Source organism: Anomaloglossus baeobatrachus, chromosome 1 (assembly GCF_048569485.1).
Source record: "Anomaloglossus baeobatrachus isolate aAnoBae1 chromosome 1, aAnoBae1.hap1, whole genome shotgun sequence".
Classification (NCBI taxonomy): domain Eukaryota; kingdom Metazoa; phylum Chordata; class Amphibia; order Anura; family Aromobatidae; genus Anomaloglossus; species Anomaloglossus baeobatrachus.
The window spans coordinates 696,399,329-696,424,327 of record NC_134353.1 but is presented as its reverse complement, the minus strand read 5'-3'; the positions used below and the strand labels follow the sequence as shown (position 1 = coordinate 696,424,327).

At 45.3% G+C, this 24,999-nt stretch overlaps 2 protein-coding genes across 3 annotated transcripts in view; one reads left to right on the top strand and one right to left on the bottom strand.

Annotated features, from left to right (window-relative positions):
* Positions 1 to 1,087: 1,087 nt before the first annotated feature.
* On the top strand, positions 1,088 to 8,417 carry PIK3IP1 (phosphoinositide-3-kinase interacting protein 1). Its single transcript, XM_075320673.1, has 4 exons — positions 1,088 to 1,213; positions 7,138 to 7,314; positions 7,403 to 7,481; positions 7,565 to 8,417. Exons 1-4 carry the CDS (start codon positions 1,153 to 1,155, stop codon positions 7,767 to 7,769), a joined length of 522 nt encoding a protein of 173 aa, XP_075176788.1. The 5' UTR covers positions 1,088 to 1,152; the 3' UTR covers positions 7,770 to 8,417.
* Positions 8,418 to 14,536: 6,119 nt separating this feature from the next.
* The window catches only part of LIMK2 (LIM domain kinase 2), a 60,039-nt gene continuing 49,576 nt past the window's right edge, over positions 14,537 to 24,999 (bottom strand). For both annotated transcript variants that reach the window (XM_075341755.1, XM_075341754.1), the window contains exons 15-16: positions 14,994 to 15,151; positions 14,537 to 14,917 (exon numbers count right to left, since the gene is read on the bottom strand). In XM_075341755.1, coding sequence (XP_075197870.1) covers positions 14,752 to 14,917; positions 14,994 to 15,151 — 324 coding nt within the window. In that variant the 3' untranslated portion in view covers positions 14,537 to 14,751. The remainder of the gene's footprint in view (positions 14,918 to 14,993; positions 15,152 to 24,999) is intronic.

Below are 24,999 nucleotides of genomic sequence, written 5' to 3'. Positions count from 1 at the left end.
TTTGGCAAAATATTTCAGCAGCCGAAACGCTGCGTTCTAAAACACAACGTGCGCATGGATTATGCACAATCTTCATAGATTGTGCTGGGGACGCAGGACGCATCCTTTTTCTAGTGTGCACAGGGCCTAGCAGTCTGACATTGACTTAATGCATGCTAAGGCCAGGTTCCCACCATGTATGTGCTGCGGCCCCTCGGCAGTGCACATCCCAGTGATACCCGTACACTGCCCTTTGTCCGGTACGTCCCGCACTCCCATCCGCAGTGTGGATAGACATGCGATGGATCTTGAATCCGCAGATCCTGTCGGTTTGCGCTGCGGATGTTTCGCATCATGGGCGTGAGGCGTCTTCACATCTCATGCACTTCGCTGGACCTGTAAAACAGTGGGTTTTCTGCAGTGAAATCCGCTGTGGAAATCTGCTGGTTCCGCACGGTGGGAACGTAGCCGTCTGTTGTGTTGTGGTGCACCACATTAGTATTTAGGGCCACGTGACTAACACGAGACCCATATCTCCTGGGAACAAAGGAACCCGACTGCCCATATTATACATAAATGACTTCTGCCTGAAGACCGAGCAGCATGTCACTGATATTAATGGAGGCCGTGACACTAGGGTGACGCAGAGAAGGTACCACACATACACAGCAGGACCCCCATGACTAGAATGGGCTCTGTGGGTATTACTGCAGAACAGGACAGTAATAACCTCACTGCGCGGAGACAATAATACACTATGCGAGTATGCGGCTGCCCCCAGCTGCGGCCACTGAGCATGCGCGGCAATCCTGCCCAAACCGGCTCCGGCTGCCTGCTGTACCAGCGCTCTGCGGAACAGAACACGTCGTGCCCATGGCCATACGTGATAATCACCACGGACACCACACAGCCGGACTATAAAGTATATCACACACCAGAAAAGCCGCACTGTGTGACTGACGTTCCCAGCGCCAGGGAAGAGGGCTGCTGTTATTACACGGGCAGTATACACGGCGCCACAGAGCACACATGTGCGGCGCAGTGTGAGCCCCGCCCCCCTCAGTGCAGACGTTTCCGGCCCGGAGCCCCGCCCTCTATGATGTGAGGAGGAGGAGCCGCTGCTGAGAAAAACAACTCAGAGTCACAGCAGTGACAGTGGAGAGCAGACTGACCATGGTGCTGCCCCGGCTCCTCATCCTGCTCCTGGGCTGCCAGCTGCTCTGCGGGACCCCAGGTACCTCCCCGCCATTACCGGGCACAGCTCTCACCCCTGCTCTCTGACTGGCACGCTTACTAGCTGCGCTGCCACCAGCATTGTGCCCACTGCAGGCACATAGTGAAGGGGCGAATTCTGGAATTTGCACATCCCCCCCCCCCCCCTCCTTCTTTCTGCATACCCCTCTAGCCCCTTCTTCCCCTCATGGCTACCTAGTCACATGACCTTGTTTTTCTGTAAGGTTTGGGAGGTGAGGAGAAGCAGTGGCCCCCGCCCATGTAGACTGGAGGAGTGATTGGGGCTCCTTGTCTCTGAGCTGCCTCTGTACTTCTTATTGGTGGAGGAGTTAGACCACAGATTTCCTCTAGTGTGTGCCCCATACCAGAGGGGGCTACTGGTGAATGCCCCTCTATCACACCTGTATACACAGGAGAGGGCAGAGCAGCTAGTTACCTGCAGGGCTTCCCTCTGTATCCAGATGGCAGCCTGTATTCTGTGGCTATAGTGTGTACCCCCTACCAGGGGGCTACTGGTGAATACCCCTCTATACACAGGAGAGGGCAGAGCAGCTACCTGCTGGGCTCCCCTGTGTATCCAGATGGCAGCCTGTATTCTGTGGCTATCGTGTGTGCCCTATACCAGGGGGGGGGCTACTAGTGACGAATGTCCCTCTATCAGCTCCTGTACACACTGGAGAGGGCAGGACAGCTACTTGCAGGGCTCCCCTGTGCACCCAGATGGCAGCCTGTATTGTGGATATAGTGTGTGCCCGATATCAGGGGGGCTGCTGGTGTTAAATGCCCCTGTATACACATCAGAGAGCTGAGCAGCAGCCTGCAGGGCTCCCCTGTGCACCCAGATGGTATTGTTTATAGTGTGTGCCCCTGTATAAACAGAAGACTGAGAAGTAGTCCCCTGTGTACCCACCGAAGTGGCAGCCTGTATTCTGTGGATATAGTGTATGCCCTGTACCAGGGTGGATGCGGGTGAATGCCCCTCTATCACCCCCTCCACTCAGGAAAGCCGAGCAGTAGCCTGCAGGACTCCCTTGTGCATGCAGGTGGCAGCCTGTATTCTGTGGCTGAAGTGGAATCAAAGTCTGCTCTGCACAAAATGTACTAATCTAGAAATCCCCAATCCCGCACTTCGTCCCAGATTGTGTACTGTGTATAAAGTGCATCTCCCTATCGGGTACTGACTATTTAAGGTCAGTGAAGACACACACCGCACTTTGGCCCAGACATTCTGTACCTCGCTTACTCTGTCAATAGAATATTTTCCAGTGAAACACATCCAGGAATTAAGGGGATTGTCCATGTTCTCTAAAATGGAGCCTCTCGAACTTCTACTGTAGCCTTTTCTTCTATAGTGGACGCCATACCAAAATGATAAATATTCCTTCTGTCCCGATATAACAGAATAGGAAACACAATGGACTCATTTTCTACTTAACAGAATACAGCTGCTGGCAAAGAACACTGTGCAGCAGATGACCACATATAAAAACTGACTGAGAGCAGGGCCGTGGAGTCGGTAAACCACACGTTCGACTCAGACTCCTCAATTTCTCTTGCACCGACTCAGACTCCGACTCCTACATATATTGCTTATAGTTAGGTGAAAAATGTATTATAATACATGAACATGTGTATGTGAACAAAAGACATTTAATAACTTTTGATACAATAATCAAGATATTTGGATAGAACATAAAATATATTTAGTGAATACAACTTTAGAACACAAACTAATAAATTGTAAATATGTAAAACTATGTAATATACAGTAGATTACATATATCGTGTATTATATTACATATTGTATTACATATTTACAATTTTAGTTTTGTGTTCTAAAGTTATATTCCAATAAATATATTTTATGTGCTAAATATCTTGATTATTGTATCATAAAAATAATTAAATGTCTAATGTTCACATTGTACTACAATACATTTTTCATTTAAATATAAGCATTATACTAAATGTTATTTAGTAAAATATTCAGCACATTCTGCATTGCACTCCTGTCCCCAATTTATTATATATTTTAGTCTGAGTCGGTGCATTTTATACCGACTCCACCAAAATGAGCTCCGACTCCACAGCCCTGGTCTACACCATGGGTGTCAAAACTCGGTCACAGAGGGCCACATCACTATTATGGTTGCCTTGAAATGGGTGTTTATAATTGTAACTACACCAAACATTGTTGCATAGCTTGAGACCCATTGAAACACACCAGTACAGAAGCGCATGTAAGGCTATCAACTCTACTACTACAATGGATGCAGCCAGCAACTTTTTTTTTTTTTTTAAAGACTACTTGTCATGCTAGGAGACATGGCATAATGGGTTTTATTTGAGACAAAAAAAAAGGAATATAAATCTATACTCACCTTGGTGGAAGGAAAAAAGACGTATAGATGACCGCTACTGCAGATCCACTGGCTAAAGAGCCGATAAGTAGGAGAGGGATGATCTATTGATTAAACGCGTTTGAAACTGCCTCACTTTTTTAAAAGAAAAAAAGTGGCTTTTCCTGATGTGACAGCTTCGAAACGCGTTGAATCAGTAAACCACTTTTTTTAACGTACAAGCATCATTGACCGGCAGCATGGAATAACCAGTAATCATCCTCTCTCCTAAATACTTGTCGCAAGTTGTCCCTTTACTCAGCACTCTCCCTTACGCAGAAATTAAACGTTTATTGGAGAATTCTTCCAGTGAGAACCGTTGATATAGATAGATATCTATCTATCATCTCCTGAGACCCCACATCTGCATCCATTAATCATGTTTTAAACAAAATGTAAGAGTGATTCACATGTATGGTTATAATGGAATTCAGTTTGATTTCTTGGTCAGAATACATTAGTGTTGGGATTCATTATTGAAAACATCTGGCAGTTGTGCCATCTCTGACTTGCTGAACAGTGGTGAGGAGGAACGCAGCAGAGATCACAATCAAAGATGGCACTCTTACTGTGCTCTTAGTTTCCTGTGTCCTAAGGTCCTGTGTGCATGGTGCAGTTTGCGGCCCTAAACTGTATGCAGTCCTTCCCCAGCAAAGTGAGATTTCAGAAAGACTATGCGCACGTTTCTTGTCTTGGTTGGAGAAAAATGCAGCATGTCACTTCTTTTTTCCTTGCGTTTTGCCATTGACAAAAAAACAAAACAAAAACGCAGGTGAAAAGACATGCATTTTTTGATGCGTTTTTCTGCCACAAGGTGTAGTTTTGAGATGCAGAAATTTTCTGCAGTATGCGCACATAGCTTAACGCAGGACAGGCCAGCACTTAGCAGAGGGCGCAGTGCCAGCACACTGTGTGGGTGCCATCTCGGATTCTGAGCTTTGGCATGCATCTCTACACCACTCTGTTTTACAAATAGCAGAAGGTCCAGCTCTCAACGTTCCTGTATGGAAACCCAGTCTATGTCAAGATGCAACTGGGCAGATTTGGCCTGGGGTTTTTACTATTGTTTAGAGTACATGTCAAACACATCGGTTGCCTAAAATGCCTGTTTTGGTAAATACCGTGTTTCCCCGAAAGTAAGGCCCTGTCTTACATTAATTTTACCCCCAAAAGTCCCACCCTGCCTTACTTTCGGGGGAGGCCTTACATTGGAAAAAAAATGACAATCCTCCCCCCTGCAGCCTCCCCATTGTTTGAGAGTCTGGCATCCACCCCATCCTCCCCCCTGCAGCCTCCCCATTGTTTGAGAGTCTGGCATCCACCCCATCCTCCCCCCTGCAGCTTCCCCATACAGTGGTTCTGCCCCCCACTCTGCCACCACACACACTGACACATACGGTACCGGTACAGCCCCACACGGCACCCACACACATATCGTACCGTACACACACACTGACACATACAGCCCCATACGGCACCCATACACATACCGTACACATACCGTACACACACACACACAGACACACAGAGAGAGAGTTTCGGAACTTACCGTTACTTTCCTTCTGTTTCGATCTCCTCTGCGGTGCCGGGGGGACGATTCAGATGCCAGGGACGCTGGACCAATCGGAGCGAGCAGGCGGTGACGTCGCGGCTGATTTCGGCCAATCAGCTGCGAGCCGGCTGACTGGCCAATCGCAGCTCGAGCTGAGGGCCAATCAGCTGCGAGCCGGCTGACTGGCCAATCGCAGCTCGAGCTGAGGGCCAATCAGCTGCGAGCCGGCTGACTGGCCAATCGCAGCTCGAGCTGATGGCCAGCAGGGAGCCTTGCGGGGGCCATTCACCGGAGGCGGACCACGGGTGGCACGAGACTGGAGAAGGCCTGGATGGAGCGAGGGAACAGCGGCAAGTTCCTGTACTGTCCCCAGTGACTCCACCCATATGCGGCCTTACATTCCCCGGGCCCCCCGCTACCCTGCCTTACAATCGGGGGGTGCCCTACATTGGCGGACCCCCCCGAAACCCCCACCCTGCCTTACTTTCGGGGGGGTCCTACTTTCGGGGAAACACGGTAGTTATGAAAAATAAAGTCTGTTACATCTAGTCTTATAGAGCTAGTTTTTCTTCTGTTTATTCTTATTGGAGCTGTATTAGTAAATTGACAACTTAAGGTCCAGTCACACTAAACAACTTACCAGCGATCCCAACAACGATAGGGATCGCTGGTAAGTTGCTAGGAGGTTGCTGGTGAGATGTCACACTGCGACGCTCCAGCGATCCCACCAGCAACCTGACCTGGCAGGGATCGCTGGAGCGTCGCTACACTAGTTGCTGGTGAGCTCACCAGCAACCAGTGACCAGCCCCCAGCGCCGCGTGGAAGATGCTGCGCTTGGTAACTAAGGTAAATATCGGGTAACCAACCCGATATTTACCTTGGTTACCAGCGCACGGAGCTACACGTGCAGAGAGCAGGGAGCAGGGCACACAGAGCGCTGGCTCCCTGCTCTCCTAGTTACAGCACACATCGGGTTAATTACCCGATGTGTGCTGTAGCTAAATGTGCACAGAGCAGGGCACACCGGGTGCAGCTGCACAGGGTACATATATAGGGTATAGAGTACAGGGTGCAGCTGCACAAAGCAGGGAGCAGCGCACACTGCTTAGCACTGGCTCCCTACTCTCCTAGCTACAGCACACATCGGGTTAATTAACCCGATGTGTCCTGCAGCTACATGTGCACAGAGCAGGAGCCGGCACTGACAGTGAGAGCGGTGGAGGCTGGTAACAAAGGTAAATATCGGGTAACCAAGGACAGGGCTTCTTGGTTACCCGATGTTTACCGTGGTTACCAGCCTCCGCAGAAGCCGGCTCCTGCTGCCTGCACATTTAGTTGTTGCTGTCTCGCTGTCACACACAGCGATCTGTGCTTCACAGCGGGACAGCAACAACTAAAAAATGGCCCAGGACATTCAGCAACAACCAACAACCTCACAGCAGGGGCCAGGTTGTTGCTGGATGTCACACACAGCAACATCGCTGCTACGTCACAAAAGTTGTTCATTAGCAGCGATGTTGCTAGCGATGTTGCTTAGTGTGACGGGGCCTTTAGTGTTACCATTCAATGTCAAAAGGGCATTTATACAGTTAACCCTGTGTACGTACAAAGTCCCCACCTAGTAATACCCAATTGTACGTGATCACATTTCTAATGGTTTTACAACTGTTGAGTGTTCTTTTAAGCTACTCCAACACATACTTGTTCCATTCAACTTTTTGCCTTACCAGATGTCTTACTAAATATAATATACCAAACACCCAAGGGGCCTGCCAATGTGCTTATGTATTCATTGTTTGAGTGTCAAAATGATTCTTTAGAGAAAAAATTTGGCCCCAGTTTTAAGCTTCCTTTTTCCTCATTTTACTTGCTCCAATCCATTAAACAACTTTATACGTATTAACTATGGCATCAATTGTCTGTTGTGCCTTCTTGACGAGTATACACCCTAAACCAAGTATCTCTGCTTACAGCTCCTAGCAATGATGTACTGGAATTATCTGCAACTCCGCAGCCTTCAGAGATGCCAGAGGAATCTACAACGGCCGAGCAACAGGCACCAGAGCAAGTCAATGTGGCACAGCCTGTAATTAGCATCAGCGAGAGAGTCCAAGTGAAACCCCGTGATAAGAAGGACCTGGGGACATTAGGTAACGCTGATCTATACATAGCGCTTCACTTTCCTGATGCATATAATGAAGGCGTGTTATTGACCAGTTCTGTCTACTTCTGTTACAGGCTATGTCCTGGGAATTCTTATGGTTGTGATCATTATAGCCATTGGCAGCGGCATTGTTGTGGGATACATATACAAAAGGTTAGTCCCCAACATATTACTCTTCATTGTCTTTCTTATACATAGTTACTATTGGTCTAACTTTTATATTGTTTCTTTTATAGGGGCAGAGATCTAAAGCAAAAGCATGACCAGGAGATTGAGGACAGGCGGCTTCAGAGGATAAATCTTCCATTATCAGCCTTCTCAAACCCTACATGTGACACAATTGATGAAACCACAATAGAGGTGTCAGCTTGTCACACTCCAAATGCAGTGCAAGAAGGTACTGTCCCCCTAATGGACAGTGCGGGTACCCCAGGAGCATGAAGAAATCCCTTGTGATATTGGATGTGGACTGATGACTCTTAGTGTAGAGATGGCAGTGTCATACATGTCATCGTGCTATGGCAGTGGACTGTGGCAGGAGAATGGTATCCATAAACCGCTACTTTCCTCGAGAGGAGACAGTATCTTGTATATCTGCTGAACATCAAAAGGTTGTCATGATATGGTTAATTGTTTGAGGCCAAGAATTCCTTAACATGTCACAAATTTCTGGGGGGTGCGTGTACAATTCAGCTGTGTAGCTCTGGCTGCCTGGGGCAGTTCTCTCCCTTATGCATTAAGTCTCATAGACTCCAAAGAAAAAACAAATCCAGGGAGATTAGGCTTTTCTACACAATGAAAGCTGATGACAAATCTGCACATATAAAGAACTGTAGAGCTTGCACCAGACCATTGTATATGGATGCCAGGCTCTGGCTGGTAACTCTGTACCACTTTCTTCCAGTAGGGTTATCCTTTAGTGCTTGCTTGTAAGTTAAGATGATCCTACCAATGTTAATGTGGTGCTGAGGTATGTAAAAACAAAACAGAAATGGATGTACAAACTGTAAGAAATTTGTTTTATTACCTTTTTTTGTACATGAGTGTTTTCTTTAAATAAAATGAAATTCAGGCAGTGCCTGGCAGTCACATCAGTCTCATATACATCCAGTGCAGATGCCTCATGATCAGCAATGGGAAGATTACAGTAACTTATTTGCAGCTTTTAATGAATTACATATGCATTTTACTTGCATTTGATCTACTGATCCCTCATTCTCAGTGTTTAACCCATACTATTGTTGATCCTGACTATGCTTTTCAAGGGAATCAGTCAGTGGGTTTTTGCTACCTCAGCTGAGAGCAACAAAGAGATCCTGAATCCAACGATGTTCAACTTTATTACTGGGTGCAGCTGTTCTGCCACAATCAAAATTCTTAGATTTAGGCGTGTAGCAGAGCTGTCCCACCCACACCAGGCTCTCAATAGAGTGTACATTGATGGTGAAGTGACAATCAAGGTGTAAAACTATACTCTAAAGCCCCCATCACATATAACGACTTACCAGCGATCCAGAAAACGATGCAACCTGGTAAGTCGCTGGTGAGATGTCAGACCTTACCAACGATGCAATAACAATGAGTGACCTGTATAGGAGGTCATTGTTAGGTGTCAAACACAGCTATGTGTCCTGCCCAGCAGGACATCACCTTTTGAAGGAAATGGTCCAGACTCTTCGGCAATGACTAGCAATCTCACAGCAGGGGCCTGATCGCTGGTAGGTGTCACACATGAGATCGCTGGCGCGTCACAGAAACTGTGACACAGCAACAATCGCGTATGTGACGGGACTTTTAGTAATGAAGTCCTGCTGCTTAGACAAACAGATCGGACTGTGACAAGACAAGCAACCCTAAATTGTGTTAATCTTTGGAGCTTACATAGTAAAACATGCAGACAGATTCCCTTTAAGAGTTATCTATGACTTTTTTTATTGCCTCTATGCAGGGAACATATTAAACTATGTGCCCACAGAAAACCTACGGCTTTATCTGGATTTTCCAGATAAATCCGCAGGTTTTAGCAAGCACAGACATTCCCCATGTTATTCTATGGGACATGGGGAGTGCTATGTGCGGCTGCGGATGTCCCGCAGCCGCACATAACTGCATGTCAATTATTCCTGCGGAAATTCCAGCCCTGCACTATGGAGATGAAGCCGGGACTTCTGCAGGTTTACCGCAGCTATGGATAGGTGCGGGACACTTGCGGCCGTACCTGCAGATAAATGCATGGGTACAAAGTCCCATAGACACATTGCACTTGTGCGAGCATACCCTAAGAGAAAATATCGCATTGCGCTCTTCCCCAAGACAATGATACAGTTCACATCTAAGTCTGTCTCAGCCTTAATCGGACTGCAAGTCTATGTGTGCGAGTGAAACATCGGACTGCAATGCGATAATCACATCAGCTGACGGAGAGATTAACTGCTCCATCTTCTCTGCAGCTGTGATCTGATCACAGTTGCATGACATAGCTGGCAGCAGAGCAAGAGCCGAGGGGCATTAGCATCAGATGCCATACGCTAGTGTGACTCCAGCCGTATACTAAGTGTAAACTCTTGGGGGGAGTATGAACTAGTGGACAATGATTGGCTGCAGCAGTCACTTGGTGTCTTGCCAAACATGCACATTACAGATCAGTTATCAGATATAACCCTAACAGTACAGGGGAGTTTACCAGCTGAGGATAGGTTTTTTGTTTTTTTTTCCGTTTCCTGTTTAATGGCAACTATTGTTTCTCTTCACTCATCTCCAAGATGCAGCCTCAGGAGCCAACCCTGATACTGGATGAGTATCTTCCAGCCTTTGGATAAAACCCTACAAATTAGACACCAATCCTGGTTTCCAGGCTCTTACTACACATGGTTATCCATGACCAGAAAGTGAAATCACTGCTATAAAACAATGACATGTGAAGTCTGGCCCTCCAGCTAGGTTCCACACGTCTGTATACCATGTCAGCAGGCTTCAGCTACAAAAGATAAAGATTGGAGTCTTTACTAGTGGTTATACAAATATATTTAACTCCAAATATTAAATGTAAAATAAGTTTCAGGCTGAGAGGTTTGGGGGGGAAAACAAGCATTCAGACACTGCACCAGCTCTGATACCCCACCTATAGCTATACTGCTACATTTACACCACTAACACTGTATTCTAACCTATTTTTCCTCACAAAGTCATTTTAGATTTGGAAAACCATAAAGATACACTATAAACCTAGTGCTGTTGAAATAAAGCACAAGATTGGGAAAGAAAAAAAAAAAGCTACTGCATTCCTATGGTGCTAAGGGAAGCATCATACACATAACAAAAGTAAAACACATCAAAGGACATATGTAATAAGTACAAAAAAGTGAAATTCCAGTTTTCATGTATAAAAAAAAAAAAACAAACCCCACAGCAATTATACCAAGTAGTGGTTTTGAATCACATTACCTTTGAAAAAAAAAATTAATTGCGTGTGGTTGAATAAATATGTAACAATCTTCCACCTGCAATTAATTTTCTATAGAGAAGGGGAGACCTTAAAATGTAAGGAGTGAAAAGTACTCAACACATTAGGAGCAAGAAATGACAATAGGTGGTCTATCAATCCCAAGACATGCTGTGGTTCTAAGGACATGTATATATGCAATATCTTGGCAAACCCCCTGAGATATCCTTATTTTCAAGGCTTCATGTGCTCTGCATTTGTTTTGCTCTATAGATCCATATGGTACTGCACAATCATACAGTGCCTACATAATTATACAGTTACTCAGGTTATCCCCCACCTTTTATGTATAATTCAGATAAATTAGCATCCTCAGCCATGTGCCAATTTACAGATATTTTTCCCTTCCAGTATTTTATCTAGGACAAACACTAGCAAGAATAAGACACTGACTAAAATGTATGTACTCTGCAATGCTGCAGCATTTCAGAGATATCGTATTTTTCAGATTATAAGACGCACTTTTCCTTCCAAAAATTTGGGAGGAAAATGAGGAGCGAGTCTTAAAATCCGAATATAGCTTACTGGGAGGTGAATTAGCGGGAGGGCTGTCTGTGTGGCTCTGTGTGCAAGTGGCAGGCTGCCTCTCTGTGCGGGTGGCAGGGTGGCTGTCCTAGTCAGTCTGCGGTCCCAGCTTCAAATGATGGCTCTGGGAGTCAGCACGTGCGCAGATGGAGCTCTTGGATGACAGCTCCATCTGCGCACGTGCTGCTTCAGGCACCATTTCTTTGAAGCCCGGACCGCAGACAGACTGGGACACTCGCCGCACCGGCCTGCTCCACCCCACAACCGCCGCTACAAATGACCCACCACCGCTGACAGCAGAGCCCCTGCCTCCTGAAACCCCGCTCCACCACCACTGCCGCCCCCCTCCGGTAAGACAACACCGGAGTATAAGATGGACCCCATTTTTTTTTTTTTTTACCTTTTTTTTCTCTCTAAATTTAGGGCGAGTCTTATAAAACGAAAAATACAGTAATATGCTTTGAAAGGCCGGCCGAGATTCTGTCTCCCATGACTAGTCAGGCACAGACCCATCGATTTATGGGAGCGGGGCGAAGCCAGACAGGGACTTTGCATCGGAATAGCAAAGATACAGATGCAGAATCCCTGGCCAACTTCTCCGAAGAACCTGCAAAGTTTCCCTTCAAAAGGTATTAAATCATCAGGTTTTTGCCACCTAATCTCAGAGTAGTATAATGTATGGGCAGAAATCCTGATTCCAGCACTGTGTCACTTACTTGGCTACTTAGGGTTGTTTTGATAAAATCACTGTTTAATCAGCAGTAGATTATCATTAGAGGACTACTGCTGCCAGGTAGTCCAGTATATTCATGAGCTCTCTGCTAGATCTGCAGCAGAGAAAACATTGATTTTAATCAAAATGACAGCAAACAGCTCAGTAAGTGACACATCGCTGGAATCAGGGTCTCTGTCTCCACATTAGGCTGCTGTCAGATGGGGGAGAAAAATCCTGGTGATGGAGTCCCTTTAGATAGAGTATTAATACAGAAACAGCTGTTTAAATATGAGGAATGCTGCAACTGAAACAATGTTCTAACAAGAAATGATCCCAAATATGGATCTGGCCCTTTTTTTTTTATGAAAACCTGAAGGTATTCATGCAGGAACCTAACAAGTTCCTTAACTGGGCCATAAATAAAAAAAATAGCAATTACTAGCACAATTTGATAGTAAAAGCTGTATTGTCTTCATTTTAGTGTGGGCGAGGAAGTTCCAGTTGCACATTCATTCCAACACAGGTAGAGGATTCTCCTAGTCTATCTTGTGATAAAGGCACTGTCTCTATTCATAATCTAGGGACTTTTACTGGTACGGTAAGATGGAAGGAGACTGGCTCAGCTTGTGAACCAAGCCACACATCCCCTTCATCATGTAACAAACAAAGGAATAGAAGGGGAAGGCTATGACCGTGTTGGAAATAATACATAAGTAGCGCTTCCTATATCATGCAGAAATCACAATGGTGCAACTTTCATAACTAAATTAAAGGGGTTGTCCCAAATGAGCAGATTATCAATAGTGATGAGCAAGCACTACCATGTTCACATGGAAAGCGCCATGGAATAAATAATACTAATGTACTTGTAACGAGCAGTTGATGCTTGGATGGGTGTGACTAGAGTACTCGAGTATAATGGAAATCAATGAGGAACTTGAGCATTTATCCAGATTTCCCAGAAAAATGCTTGAGTTAAACATTGACTTCCATTATACTCGGGTACTCGAGAGGCACCTATCCAAGCATCAACTGCTCGTTAGGGGTACAGAGCACGGTAGTCCTCGCTCAACACTAGTTAACTACACACAGTATAGGTGATGACTTGATGATTGGCCATCGATCCATTTAAAAAGGTCACTTCAGAAACCCATCCTCAAGATCTTTGGGTGTCGCAGCTCTCAGACCTTTCTATAGGACATATGACAACTTGCTTAACTTGAGACAGTCCCAAGGAAACTTGAAGGAACAACTGTGAGCCTCCTGGCTGCCATAAGTGATGAGTTGACCGAAGGCGAATCCTACCTCTGTCTTAAGGTGCACTCACCTCTGCCTATATAAAATCGCTAAGATTCTCATCCAGTAATGACGACAAGTGTCATGCGTTTTTTTCCCTCACCTAGCATCCGTATGTTATGAGAGTGCACATGTTTTTTTGTTGTTTTTTTTTTAATCTCTCACTTAGCATCCATGCAAATGTGTTTTTTTTTCCTAGGCGAGAAAAAAAACCTATACACTTGCATAGCACTCAAATGACAAGGATACTAGTTGGGAAAAAAAATGCACACTCACCAGCTTTTGTGGCTGAGAATAGCAGCAATTTTATATGCACTTAGATGCCTCAGTCAATATTGATCACAGCATCTAAGAAGAGGAATAATTGAAGACTCGCTTTACTGGTCTCCAAAAGGTGCTTCACACCCACAGCCATTAGCAACAATCCGGATATTGGGATTCTTCAGCACGTAGCACAGAAATATCCCATCGGAAAAAGTTCCTTTAACAGCTGCCTTGAAAAAGCTATATGGCGGCAACTAAGGCATTACCTATATTAGTACGTTTAATTTAAATTTACAAAACAAAGAACTTTTATGTACCCGGAAAACCCCTTTAAGATGGTACTAATGTTTTAAAAAGGGAACCAATCACCAGGATTTTCATATATAACCTAAATCCAGTGCTATACTGGCACTATCAGGCTGATTCAATACATACCATTAGTGGTCAGCTCGGATGTTTACTTTTTTGGATTTCAAACCCTAAAGTTTATAAAATGAGCTGCTTGTTGAGTGGCGGTTGCAAAGGAGCAGATCATATATTCATAGTTATCCCCTCCCCCCGTTTGTATTATGCTTATGCTAATTCTAACAATTCACTGTGTGTTGAAGGACCTGTGTTTGGTCATACCCATGTGACCTGATATCCAGCTTTGTTGGCTGAGGCCCCGCCCCTTCTGGTCACATGGGTATGATCTCACACAGGTCCTTCAACAGACAGTGAATTGTTTGTATAACACTTATGCTAATTCTAACAGGGGGAGGGGATAACTATGAATATATGATCTGCTCCTTTGCAACTGTCACTCAACAAGCAGCTCATTTTATAAACTACTTTTTTAGATTTCAAAACCTAAACATCGGAGCTGACCACTACAGATATGTATAGACTCAGCCTGATAGTGCCAGTATAGCACTGGATTTACCTTATATACGAAAATCCTGGTGATCGGTTCCCTTTAATGAATGATTGTAGAAACGTGTCCATGGCTTTGGACCCTATGGTGCAGACTAATGACCTGTGTAGTCTATTAACCATCAAACATACAGAAAGGCAAAAGACAGAGAATGTAACAATTTCACATGTAAGAAAATGGTGGCAATTCATACAGCCACCTTCTGAGGTCAGTGACTGATGATATCCACTGGAGAGGGTTGTTCCTTTATCAGACCATATTGCAACCTCAAGTTGTGCTCCATAAACTCGAGTTCAGAGGGTAAAGGGATTGCCAGCTCCCCCAAAAACAGAGATATAGCTGTAAGTGTATCATGAAGATATGCAAAGTCTGGCCTATGAAAAAAAAGAAACAGGGTTGTAGGCAGAAAAGAATGGCAATAACGTAAAGGGTAGAAGAGGGAGTCATTACCTTAGGTCAGGTTCAAGTTGACAGCAGGACGTTGCGAGGGGGTAAAATCCTGAGGGACAATCCTCTGAAACAAATTTCTCCCAGAATAGGCGGACATTCAGGCCATAGTCAATCGTGCGTGGTAGGCAATCTGGATCAGCATACACTTGCCCAATAATCTTGAAAATAAAAAAAATAAAAAATGTTCCTTTTATCTTTTTAAGGAAGGACTAGCAATTCATACAAGAGACAACAAAACAGAGGGTAAGAGCACAACCTTGGATAACAGCACTCAAAAGGCACAGGCTCTGGAGGCAGGGGAGAATAACCGGTGTTCTATGACAGAGACTGGGGCTGCAGAGGCTAAAAATAAGAAATCTCGCACCATACTACCTTATTGATTTTCCTTTGTTACTGCGCTATGGCACACTATCAACTTCTGAATCTTTTTTTTTTTTTTTGCTGCCAAGGAAATCACCTTGGGCCCAAAACAAAAAAAAGTATTCATGGTAAAGTGAAGTGTCAGGGCATGGACTTTGTATTTTCCTTTCATAGAGAGGGTCGGGAAGCAGAGGGAGCCGTGGTGCCTGCCAGCCACCAGCAGCATCTGTACAGAGTTCTCATTTTTCTATATGGAAAAAATTTTTATGGAAATTTGACCCAAGGCATTAACCCCTTAAGGACGAAGCCAGTTTTGTACTTAATACCCAGGCAATTTTTTGCAATTCTGACCAGTGTCACTTTATGAGTGGTATAACTCTGGAATGCTTCAGCGGATCCCGGTGATTGAGATTGTTTTTTTTGTGACATATTGTACTTCATGATAGGGGTAAATTTAGGACGATATTTTTTGCTTTTATTTGTGAAAAAATTGGAAACTTGATGAAAATTTCTCAATTTTCAAACTTCATTTTTATGCCCATAAATCCGAGAGTTATGTCACACAAAATAGTTAATACATAACATTTCCCATTTGTCTACTTTAGGCTATGCGCGCACGTTGCATATTTGCATGCAGTTACACTGCGATCTGCACCGCAGCGTAACTGTATGCGTCCTGCGTCCCCTGCACAATCTATGAAGATTATGCAGGAGACGTGCGCAAGTGGCGTATTAGAGCGCAGCGCTTCAGCTGCTGCCCGAAGCGCGCATTCTAAGAAGTGACATGTCACTTCTTTCCTGTGCTCTGCCTGCAGGTCCCGCTCTGTCTATGGGAGGGGCTGCAGTTAGAGCGCATGGAATCAGCTTTTTTATTTTTTCACTACGGACTCTTTCTGCAGCGATTTGAAGCGCACGTGTGCTGTTCAAATCGCTGCAGAAATTTCTGCAGGGCCAGTACGCAACGTGCGCACATAGCCTTACACCAGTACAATTTTTTCAACAACATTTTTTTGGGGTTAGGAAGTTAGAAGGGTTCAAAGTTAATCAACAATTTCCCATTTTTTCAACAAAATTTACAAAATCATTTTCTTAGGGACCACATCACATTTAAAGTGACTTTGAGAGGTCAAGGTGACAGAAAATACCCTAATGTGACCCCATTCTAAAAACTGCACCCCTCATACTGCTCAAAACCATATCCAAGAAGTTTATTAACCCTTCAGGGGCTTCACAGCAACTAAAGCAATGTGGAATGAAAATAAGCAAAAAATAAAATTTTACCTAAAAATGTTGCTCTACCCCAAATGTATTCACTTTTAGAAGGAATAACACAACAAAATGGACCCCAAAACTTGTTACCCACCTTCTTATGAACGCGCCGATACCCCACATGTGGGAAGAAACCTCTGTTTGGACAAGTGGCAGGACCCAGAACAGATGGAGCAATATTTGAATTTTGGAAAGCAAAATTTGGCTGAAATAGATTGCGGGCACCATGTTGCATTTATAGGTCCGCTAAGGTACCTAAACAGCAGAAACCCCTCACAAGTGATGCCATTTTGGAAACTAGACCCCTCAAGGCTTCTATCTAGGGGTATAGTGAGCATTTTGGACCCACAGGTACTTCACAGATTTTGATAACATTAGGTTGTCATATTGAAAATTTTCTTTTTTTTTCTCAAAAATGTTGCTTTTGCATCAATTTTATCACTTTTTCAAGAGGCAATTCCAAAAAATTGGACCCCAAAGTTTGTTACCCACTTTCTTGTGAACGCGGTAGTACCTCACATTTGGTCAGAAACCTTTGTTTAGACAAACAGGAGCGCTTGGAAAAAAAGAAGGAGCAATATTTGAATGTTGGAAAGCAAATTTGTCTGAAAAAGATCGCAGGTACCATGTTGCATTTGTAGGGCCCCTAAGGTACGTAAACAGCAGACACCTCCACAAGTGATCCCATTTTGGAAACTAGGCCCCTCAAGGAATTTATCTACATGTTTGGCGAGTACCCTGAACCCCCCGGTGTTTCACAGAATTTTATAACGTTCTACCTTGAAAATAAAAAAAATAAAATTTTACCACAAAATTGTTACTTCAACCAGATAGCTTTTCCCCCCCCCACTTTGGTAACAGGAAAAAAAAAAATCACCATAAAATGTATTGTGCAATTTCTCCTGAGTTTGCCGATACCTCATATGTGGTGGAAATAACCTGTCTGGGTACATTATAATAAAATAAAAGAGAAAACTGGTATATGCCGCGTTTAAAAACCACTGATGCAGGATTAATGTAGAAATTTCTTTTTATTTCAGCATTCCAACGAGTTTCAGAAAAAAAAAAAAAAAAAAAAATAAAGAAATTTCTACATTAATCCTGCATCAGTGGTTTTTAAGCGCGGCATATACCAGTTCTCTTTTATTTTATTATATTTTACCACTATTTTACGGGGCCGCTGCTTAAACCACGCGGACACTCACATGCGATTCAAGGAGTTGTGACTGGCACAACCCCATTAGGTGAGTGTACCTATTTCCTTCTTATCATTTCACGTTATATCGGGTAAGACCCTATTGCGCCTTTTGTCTCCCCACCTAGCACCTGCTGTCTGGGTACATGGCAGGGCTCGGAAGAAAAGGGTGCACACAGGACACTGGGGGGCACACTGTGCTGAGAGTTTCATGCAACTCTGGGGGAGAGGGTTTACAGAACTGGGGTTTAGGCACAAAGCATTGGGCAGGGCACATAGCAGCAGAGGGTCGGCGCTGGACTCACAGCAGCATTGCATTCACATCACCCGAGTGCAGCAGGAGCCAGACACACTGCATTAGAAGGAGAAGGCAGGCACTGATCTCCGGAGGGCAGGGGGCGTGCACACAACGCTGGAAGCTGTGAGGCTGCTGTGGACCCGCCCACAAAGTAAGCACTGGCCGATGGGAGAACACATTGCAGCACCAACAGCAATGTGTGGATTTAAAGGCCGGCGGCAGCAAGACCGCGGTGACAGCACGAGCACTGCCTCCCCTGGGAATCTGCCTGGGGGCCACATAAAAGGTCATGGCGGGCCGCATGCGGCCCGCGGGCCGGAGGTTCCCCACCCCTCCCTTAGGTAGTCATATTGAAAATTTAATTTTTTTTTCAGAAAAATGTTGCTTTAGCATCAAATGTCTCACTTTTTCAAGAGAAAAAAAAAAACAGAAAGTGGACCACACAGTTTGTTATCCAATTTTTTTTATTAGCGCAGTGATCCCCCATATGTGGCAAAAAACTGTTTGGACAAACAGTAGGGCTCAGAACAGAAGGCGCACGATTTGAATTTTGTAAAAGTTGAAATAAATTGCGGGCACCATGTCGCATTTGTAGGGCCCCTAGGGCATCTATACAGCAGAAATCCCAACAAGTGACCCCATTTTGGAAACTAGACCCTGCAAGCACTTTATTCAGGGGTATAGTGAGAATTTTGAATCTACAGGTACTTCACAAAAATGTTACTGTAGCGCCAAATTTATCACTTTTAGGCTATGTGCCCATGATCTGGTGACACTGTCTAGGACGCAGTGGCAGCCCTCCTGCGGAGATGTTAAGTGTTGTCCACGGGAGAACGCAGCTGCCTGTGCATAAAATCCAGATTTGGGCCACTGCGAACTTTATTCTCCCTCTGAAGAACACTTTCGTCTCCACAGCATAATTGACATGCTGCTGCTCAGGAAGCTGCGCCGCAGGTCAGTTTATGCTGCAGAGAAAAGAAGCGCCGAAGGAGGAGATTTCTAAAAATCCTTCCACTGCGCGTGTACTGCACAACGCAGCATTATGTACGAAGCAAAAAAAAAAGAAAAAACCTGCATCCAAAACGCTGCAAATCCTGATTGTGAGCACATAGCCTAAAAAGCTAGGATGGATTAATGGATAGATGTCTAACACACATACATACATACACACATACACACATACATATAATGTCCCACCCCCTGCATATTCTAACTTGGCACCTGTTAGTGACTTTCATTGTGCTTAACCTTGTATTTAGCCCAAATATAATTTAGTAATTAAACAAAAAAAACCAAAAACAGACGTTGGGTTTCCCCCACCCCATTTTTGATAGCCAGCTAGGGTAAAGCCAGTAGACCACAGCTGGCAGCTTCACCTTGGCTGCTGGTCCAAAAGGAAAAGGAAAAAAAAAAAAAAAAAAAAGTGTCCCCACCCCCCCAGTTGGATTACCAGCCAAGGTAAAGCGGACAGCTGTGATCTGGTATTATCAGGGTGGGAAGTGCCATGGATATTTGGCCCTTCCCAGCCTAAAAAATAGCAGGCCACAGCCACCCCAGAAGTGGCGCATCTATGAGATGCACCAATCCTGGTGCTTTGCCCCAGCTCATCCCGCTGCCCTGGTGCGGTGGCAAACGGGGTAATATAAGGGGTTGATACCAGCTGTGTAATGTCACCTGGCATCAAGCCCAGCAGTTGTGATGTCACGGCATCTATCAGACACCCGACATCACAAACTGTCAGTAATTTAAAAAAAAAAAAAAAAAAAAAAAATTGAAAAAAACCTCTCCCAAACACATTCCCTTTTTCACCTATTTATTGAAAAAAAAAAAGAAAAAAAAAAATCTGGTCCGCCGTAATCCATTTTGGAGGTCCTGTGACAATTCTGCACCTTCCAGAATATGGGGTGCACGCTCAGGGAACGTACACCCTATTTTCTAGAACTGCAGACCCTCCATGTAAGGAGAGTTGCTGCAGCGACATAATACTGCACTTCCCCTTCCCAGGGCCTACACCAGGGCTGTGGAGCAGCAGTAACTTTAGTATCCCTGCTTAGAAGGGAGCCGGCGCTGAGAGCGACCTTCTGCGCATGCGACTAACATGTGCCTGAAGAGGAGGAAGGTTCACGGGGGATCACAGCTGCAAAGAGATAAGGGAGACCGGGGGACGACCGACAGAGCGGGACAAAAAGAGGAGGGGGGGGGGGCGGGGCGATGTAGCTGACCAGAGAGGACGCATGGGAAGAGAGCTCCTATAATCCCGATCTTATCCTAGCCATTTACACCCGGTTACCTGACCCATTTACTCACTGACCTGCTGCTGTGACAGGAGACACCATCTGGAGGCTGGCGATTCCCACTGGAGCTATTCCCTGACTCTTGCATGGCGTTGCTGGATCTCCTGAGGCTGGAGAGTGTGGAGCAGCAGTCATCTTCCCTACAACCTGCATTCTGTGACCAGCAGAGCATGACTCCGGAGAGCAGTGAGGAGTGACAAATTTATGGCCAGAGCTGAAGTCCCGGGAGTGGTGAGCGCAGGGAGTTAATCCCTTAGCTGTGTAACTGACAGTCAGTGTGCAGCAGCCCACTAAGGGGCCGGCAGCTGTGTAGGAGACTTTAACCCATAGAGTGCTGGAAGGTCTGGAGTGTGTGCCTTGAAACACAGGCCCTGCAGATTCTACCTGACAGAACAAATAAGTGACACATATTGAAGTCCCCACGCTGCGCAGGCCTGCATCATCCTGATAAATACACCCCGAGTGCTGTGCTGCCCTGGGACTCCCTACATTATTATCCACCATATAAGTGGTTGTTTTCTGGCTCTCTGGACGTGGTGAGGAAGTGGAGACAGACATATTACTAAATATACATTATAAAAAGGCACAGATTCAGATGCACGGGGGCACAATAAGAGGGGTGCAGAATCAGCAAATCCCCAGTGTATCAATATGAGTCCCCCTAAACAAAGTGGAGCTATTGACAAACTTAAGGAGTTCGCAAGGGGTGGTCAGGCAGATGCCCCTAAAGCCAAGAGAAATGCCACCCCAAAAGGTCAGGCACTATTGGATGATGGGTCAGAGAATCAAGATGATTTAACCCTGAGGCAGGTGTATGAACAGCTTCTACAAGCAATTTCTACAAGCAACAGCTCCCTCACAGGGAAGATTGAGGAGGTACATTCAGAGGTGGGCCTCCTGCGTCAGGACATGCAATCCCTGAGGGCCCGAACAGCGGAAGTCGAGACGCGAGTGTCTGAACTGAAGGATGAAACTGTAAAACTCAAAACAAAAATGACCACAATGGCCGGATCGGCAAATGCATGGCACCAGAAAGCAGACTATCTGGAGAACCGCATGCGTCGAAACAATATACGAATCATAGGACTGCCAGAGCGATCGGAAGGTCAGCATCCGGAACAATTCCTGGAGAAATGGCTGAAATCTAATCTCGGAGAGGAGTTCTCCTCAACATTTGCGGTGGAGAGGGCGCACAGAGTTCCAACGAGGCCTCCTATTCCAGGCGCGCCACCACGTCCCTTTTTAGCTAGGATGCTCAACTACAGAGATAGAGACACAGCACTCCGTCTGGCCCAACAGAAGAGCCCACTCAAGTTCAATAATGCTGCGCTCTCGATCTTTCCGGACTTTTCGGTGGACCTTCAGAAACAGAGGGCCCACTTCATGGAGGTGAAGAAGAAATTAAGGGAGCGGATCATCATCTACTCTATGCTGTACCTTGCCCGGCTCCGCATAGTGCATGAAGGGTCGTCTCTGTTTTTTACTACACCTGCTGAAGCCTGGCTGCAAGAATACCCGAAATCTAAGGGGCAGAAGCAATGAGATTACTTTCCTAGGTGACATTTTCTGTGCCCCCTGGCGACCCTCTTCTTCTATGGTTCCTTGAAGCCCCCTTTGGAGACAGATGGGACTTCCCCGTGCCTCGAATGATGGAGGAATTGGCCAGGAATTGGTTCTTGTGAAATGGGAGCCCTATCTTGTGCACCCTTATACCACCTATACCAGGACACTGTATTCAGTGGTGGTATCCCCATTGATGTTTGAAATGTTTAAAGGACTTATCGGAAAGGTCCTGAAGTTCGATATTGGTTCTTTATGTTTACCGCTGCAATTGCATTAACTTTATTTCTTTGCAGGGACAGGCTTATTACTGTTGGAGGGTTAACCACACTTAATTGCAGGGCAGAAAGCGTCTTATACCTGGGATCCTGGTTCTATAAAAAGATCTATGTGATATGGGGTCAGAGCTGATATGACCTGGAAGGTCAGAGGCCTTAAATCGCCCAAAAAACATATTAAGGTATTCTCCCAAATTAAGCAAGTCAAGGCCCAACTGGTGGTACTGGTAGAGACTCCCTTCACACGGGACACAGCCAGACTAGTAAACAAACCGTGGGTACAATGGTCGGCACATGCGTTCCACACCAGTTACTCCAGGGGTGTCTCTCTATTGGTCCATAGACATATCCGTTGGGAAGTGAAGGTGGTGAGGCGTGACCCGGAGGGGCGATTTGTGTTTTATATATGCGTCTATAAACTCTAGAGATTATGTGCTGTTATGTATTTACAACTCCCCACCAGCTCGCATCTCCATTCTTAAACAAGCACTGAGCTTTGCCCTCAATTATCCAGATGCGTATGTGTTATGTATGGGGGATTTTAATCTTGTGATGAATGAGGAGCAGGACAGGTTTCGGATAGATGGAGGGGGACAACATTCGGCCACACACTTGACTGATTTGCAGCAATGCGCGGAGGGAGGAGGGTGGATTGACCTTTGGCGACTCCGGCATCCTAATACCCGAGAATATACATGTCATTCTTCTACTAGACGCACACTGTCTCGACTGGATTATATTTTTGGGTCGAGCAATATCGCAACCTGGGTGGATGACGTGGTACACTGGGTCAGGGGCATATCAGATCACAGCCCAGTGATTCTTACTATGAAGACTAACCAAGGTGTTGGTAAACCCTTTTGGAGGTTAAACCCCTTTTGGCTGAAACTAATAGATCAAAGTGATAGAACTCTGACCCAAATAGAGGATTTCCTGGAAGCCCACCCTAAACCCTGGAATATTAACTTGGTGTGGGACACTCTTAAAGCCCACCTTAGAGGGCGTTTGTCTTCAACCATAACATATCTTAAAAAAAGAGTAACTAAAACTGAGGATGATATAGTAGAGGGGAGACTTAGGGACTCAGAGGCAATATATATATATCGGCCCCATCCGATGGAAATAGGGCGGCCTGGATGCAATCATATAGGTTATATATGCAGCACTCTGAGACCAAGTCCAAACGCAAATAGTTCTTTACCCGACAATCATATTTTGAGCTTGGAAAATCGATCCAGTAAATTATTGGCATATATGGTTAGGCAACACAACACTTCAAATACAATATTGGGTATACGGAGGATGGATCAATAGCTACATCCCCTGAGGATATTTTAGAGTGCTTTTGTGAATACTATAAAACCCTATACACTTCTTGAAATCCTCATGGAGTTCAAAGTTGCGTGACATATTTCTCGGATTTGGAGTTTCCCCATTTTGAGTGGATGACAACGGGAGTCTCTGGAGGCGGACATCACACTGGATGAAGTGATTACTGCCATCTCGGATATGGCTAGGGGGAAATCTCCGGGTCCAGATGGCCTTCCCATAGAATTCTATAGTAAATATTGTGACGTATTGGCCCCGATTCTTTTAGAGGTCTTCTCACATTTTTCAGCCGGCGACTCTCTACCTGCCTCCTTGTACGAAACACATATAGTCGTGCTGAGGAAGGAGGGTAAAGACCCACTAGACTGCGGTTCATACCGTCCTATATCCCTAGTTAACGTGGATTACAAGATCTTTACCAAAATACTGGCGTCCAGGCTTAATTCAGTCATATTGAGTATAGTTCACCCAGATCAAACCGGATTTATGCCTGGGGAAAACACCTCTATAAATATAAGACGGGTCCAGTCCATAGTGCAATATAGCACACTGGTCCAGGAGAACGAGTGGGCCTTGGTCTCGCTGGACGCGGCCAAGGCATTTGACTCGGTAGAATGGCCATTTTTATTTCCCTGCCTCCAGAGATTCGCCTTTGGGCCTAAATTCAGTAATTGGATTCATATGTTGTATAGGTCCCCGACAGCCAGGATACTAGTCAATGGTGCTAGGTCTACACCCTTCTCATTGAATCGGGGCACAAGACAGGGATGCCCTCTGTCTCCAGCATTGTTTGCACTAGTTATTTAAGCTTTGGCAATTAGAATCCGCTCTCATCCACAGATCACTGGAATCACTATAGACGACCGCACAGATCAAATAGGATTGCATGCGGATGACATGGTTGTCTTCTTAGATCGAGTGCAAGAGACCCTACCGGTGGTTATAAACACTATAGATACATTTGGGGAGTTTTCGGGAGTACGCATCAACTGGGATAAGTCGGCTTTGATGCCATTAATGCATGGGTCTGGAATTTCAATGGAGGGTAGGTCACCTCTGCAAGTGGTAACTAGCTTTAAATACCTGGGAATACACATACAGAAAGACCATACACTAGACCTGCAGACGAGTATAACACCACTTCTGGAGCACGTTAAACTTAAATATAACTTGTGGAGCAAGCTACCCCTGTCAGTGGTTGGCAGAATAAATTTAATCAAAATGATATTACTTCCAAAGCTTAGTTATACACTACAACATAGTGCAGTATCAGTACCCAAATCCTTCTTCTCAATGTTGAACTCGCTTATTACCTCTTTCATATGGGGGAGATCCAGGCCCAAACTGCGGTTATCCATTTTACAGAGATCCAAAAGACTGGGAGGGATGGCTTTACCGGAGTTCTTCCTCTACTACCTCGCGG

Bases quoted from the DNA above. Each gene is read 5' to 3' on its own strand.
- PIK3IP1 (XM_075320673.1), top strand. From the start codon at position 1,153: ATGGTGCTGCCCCGGCTCCTCATCCTGCTCCTGGGCTGCCAGCTGCTC. The intron at 1,214-7,137 runs GTACCTCCCCGC...CTCTGCTTACAG, and splicing joins GCTGCTCTGCGGGACCCCAG to CTCCTAGCAATGATGTACTG. The intron at 7,315-7,402 runs GTAACGCTGATC...CTTCTGTTACAG, and splicing joins GAAGGACCTGGGGACATTAG to GCTATGTCCTGGGAATTCTT.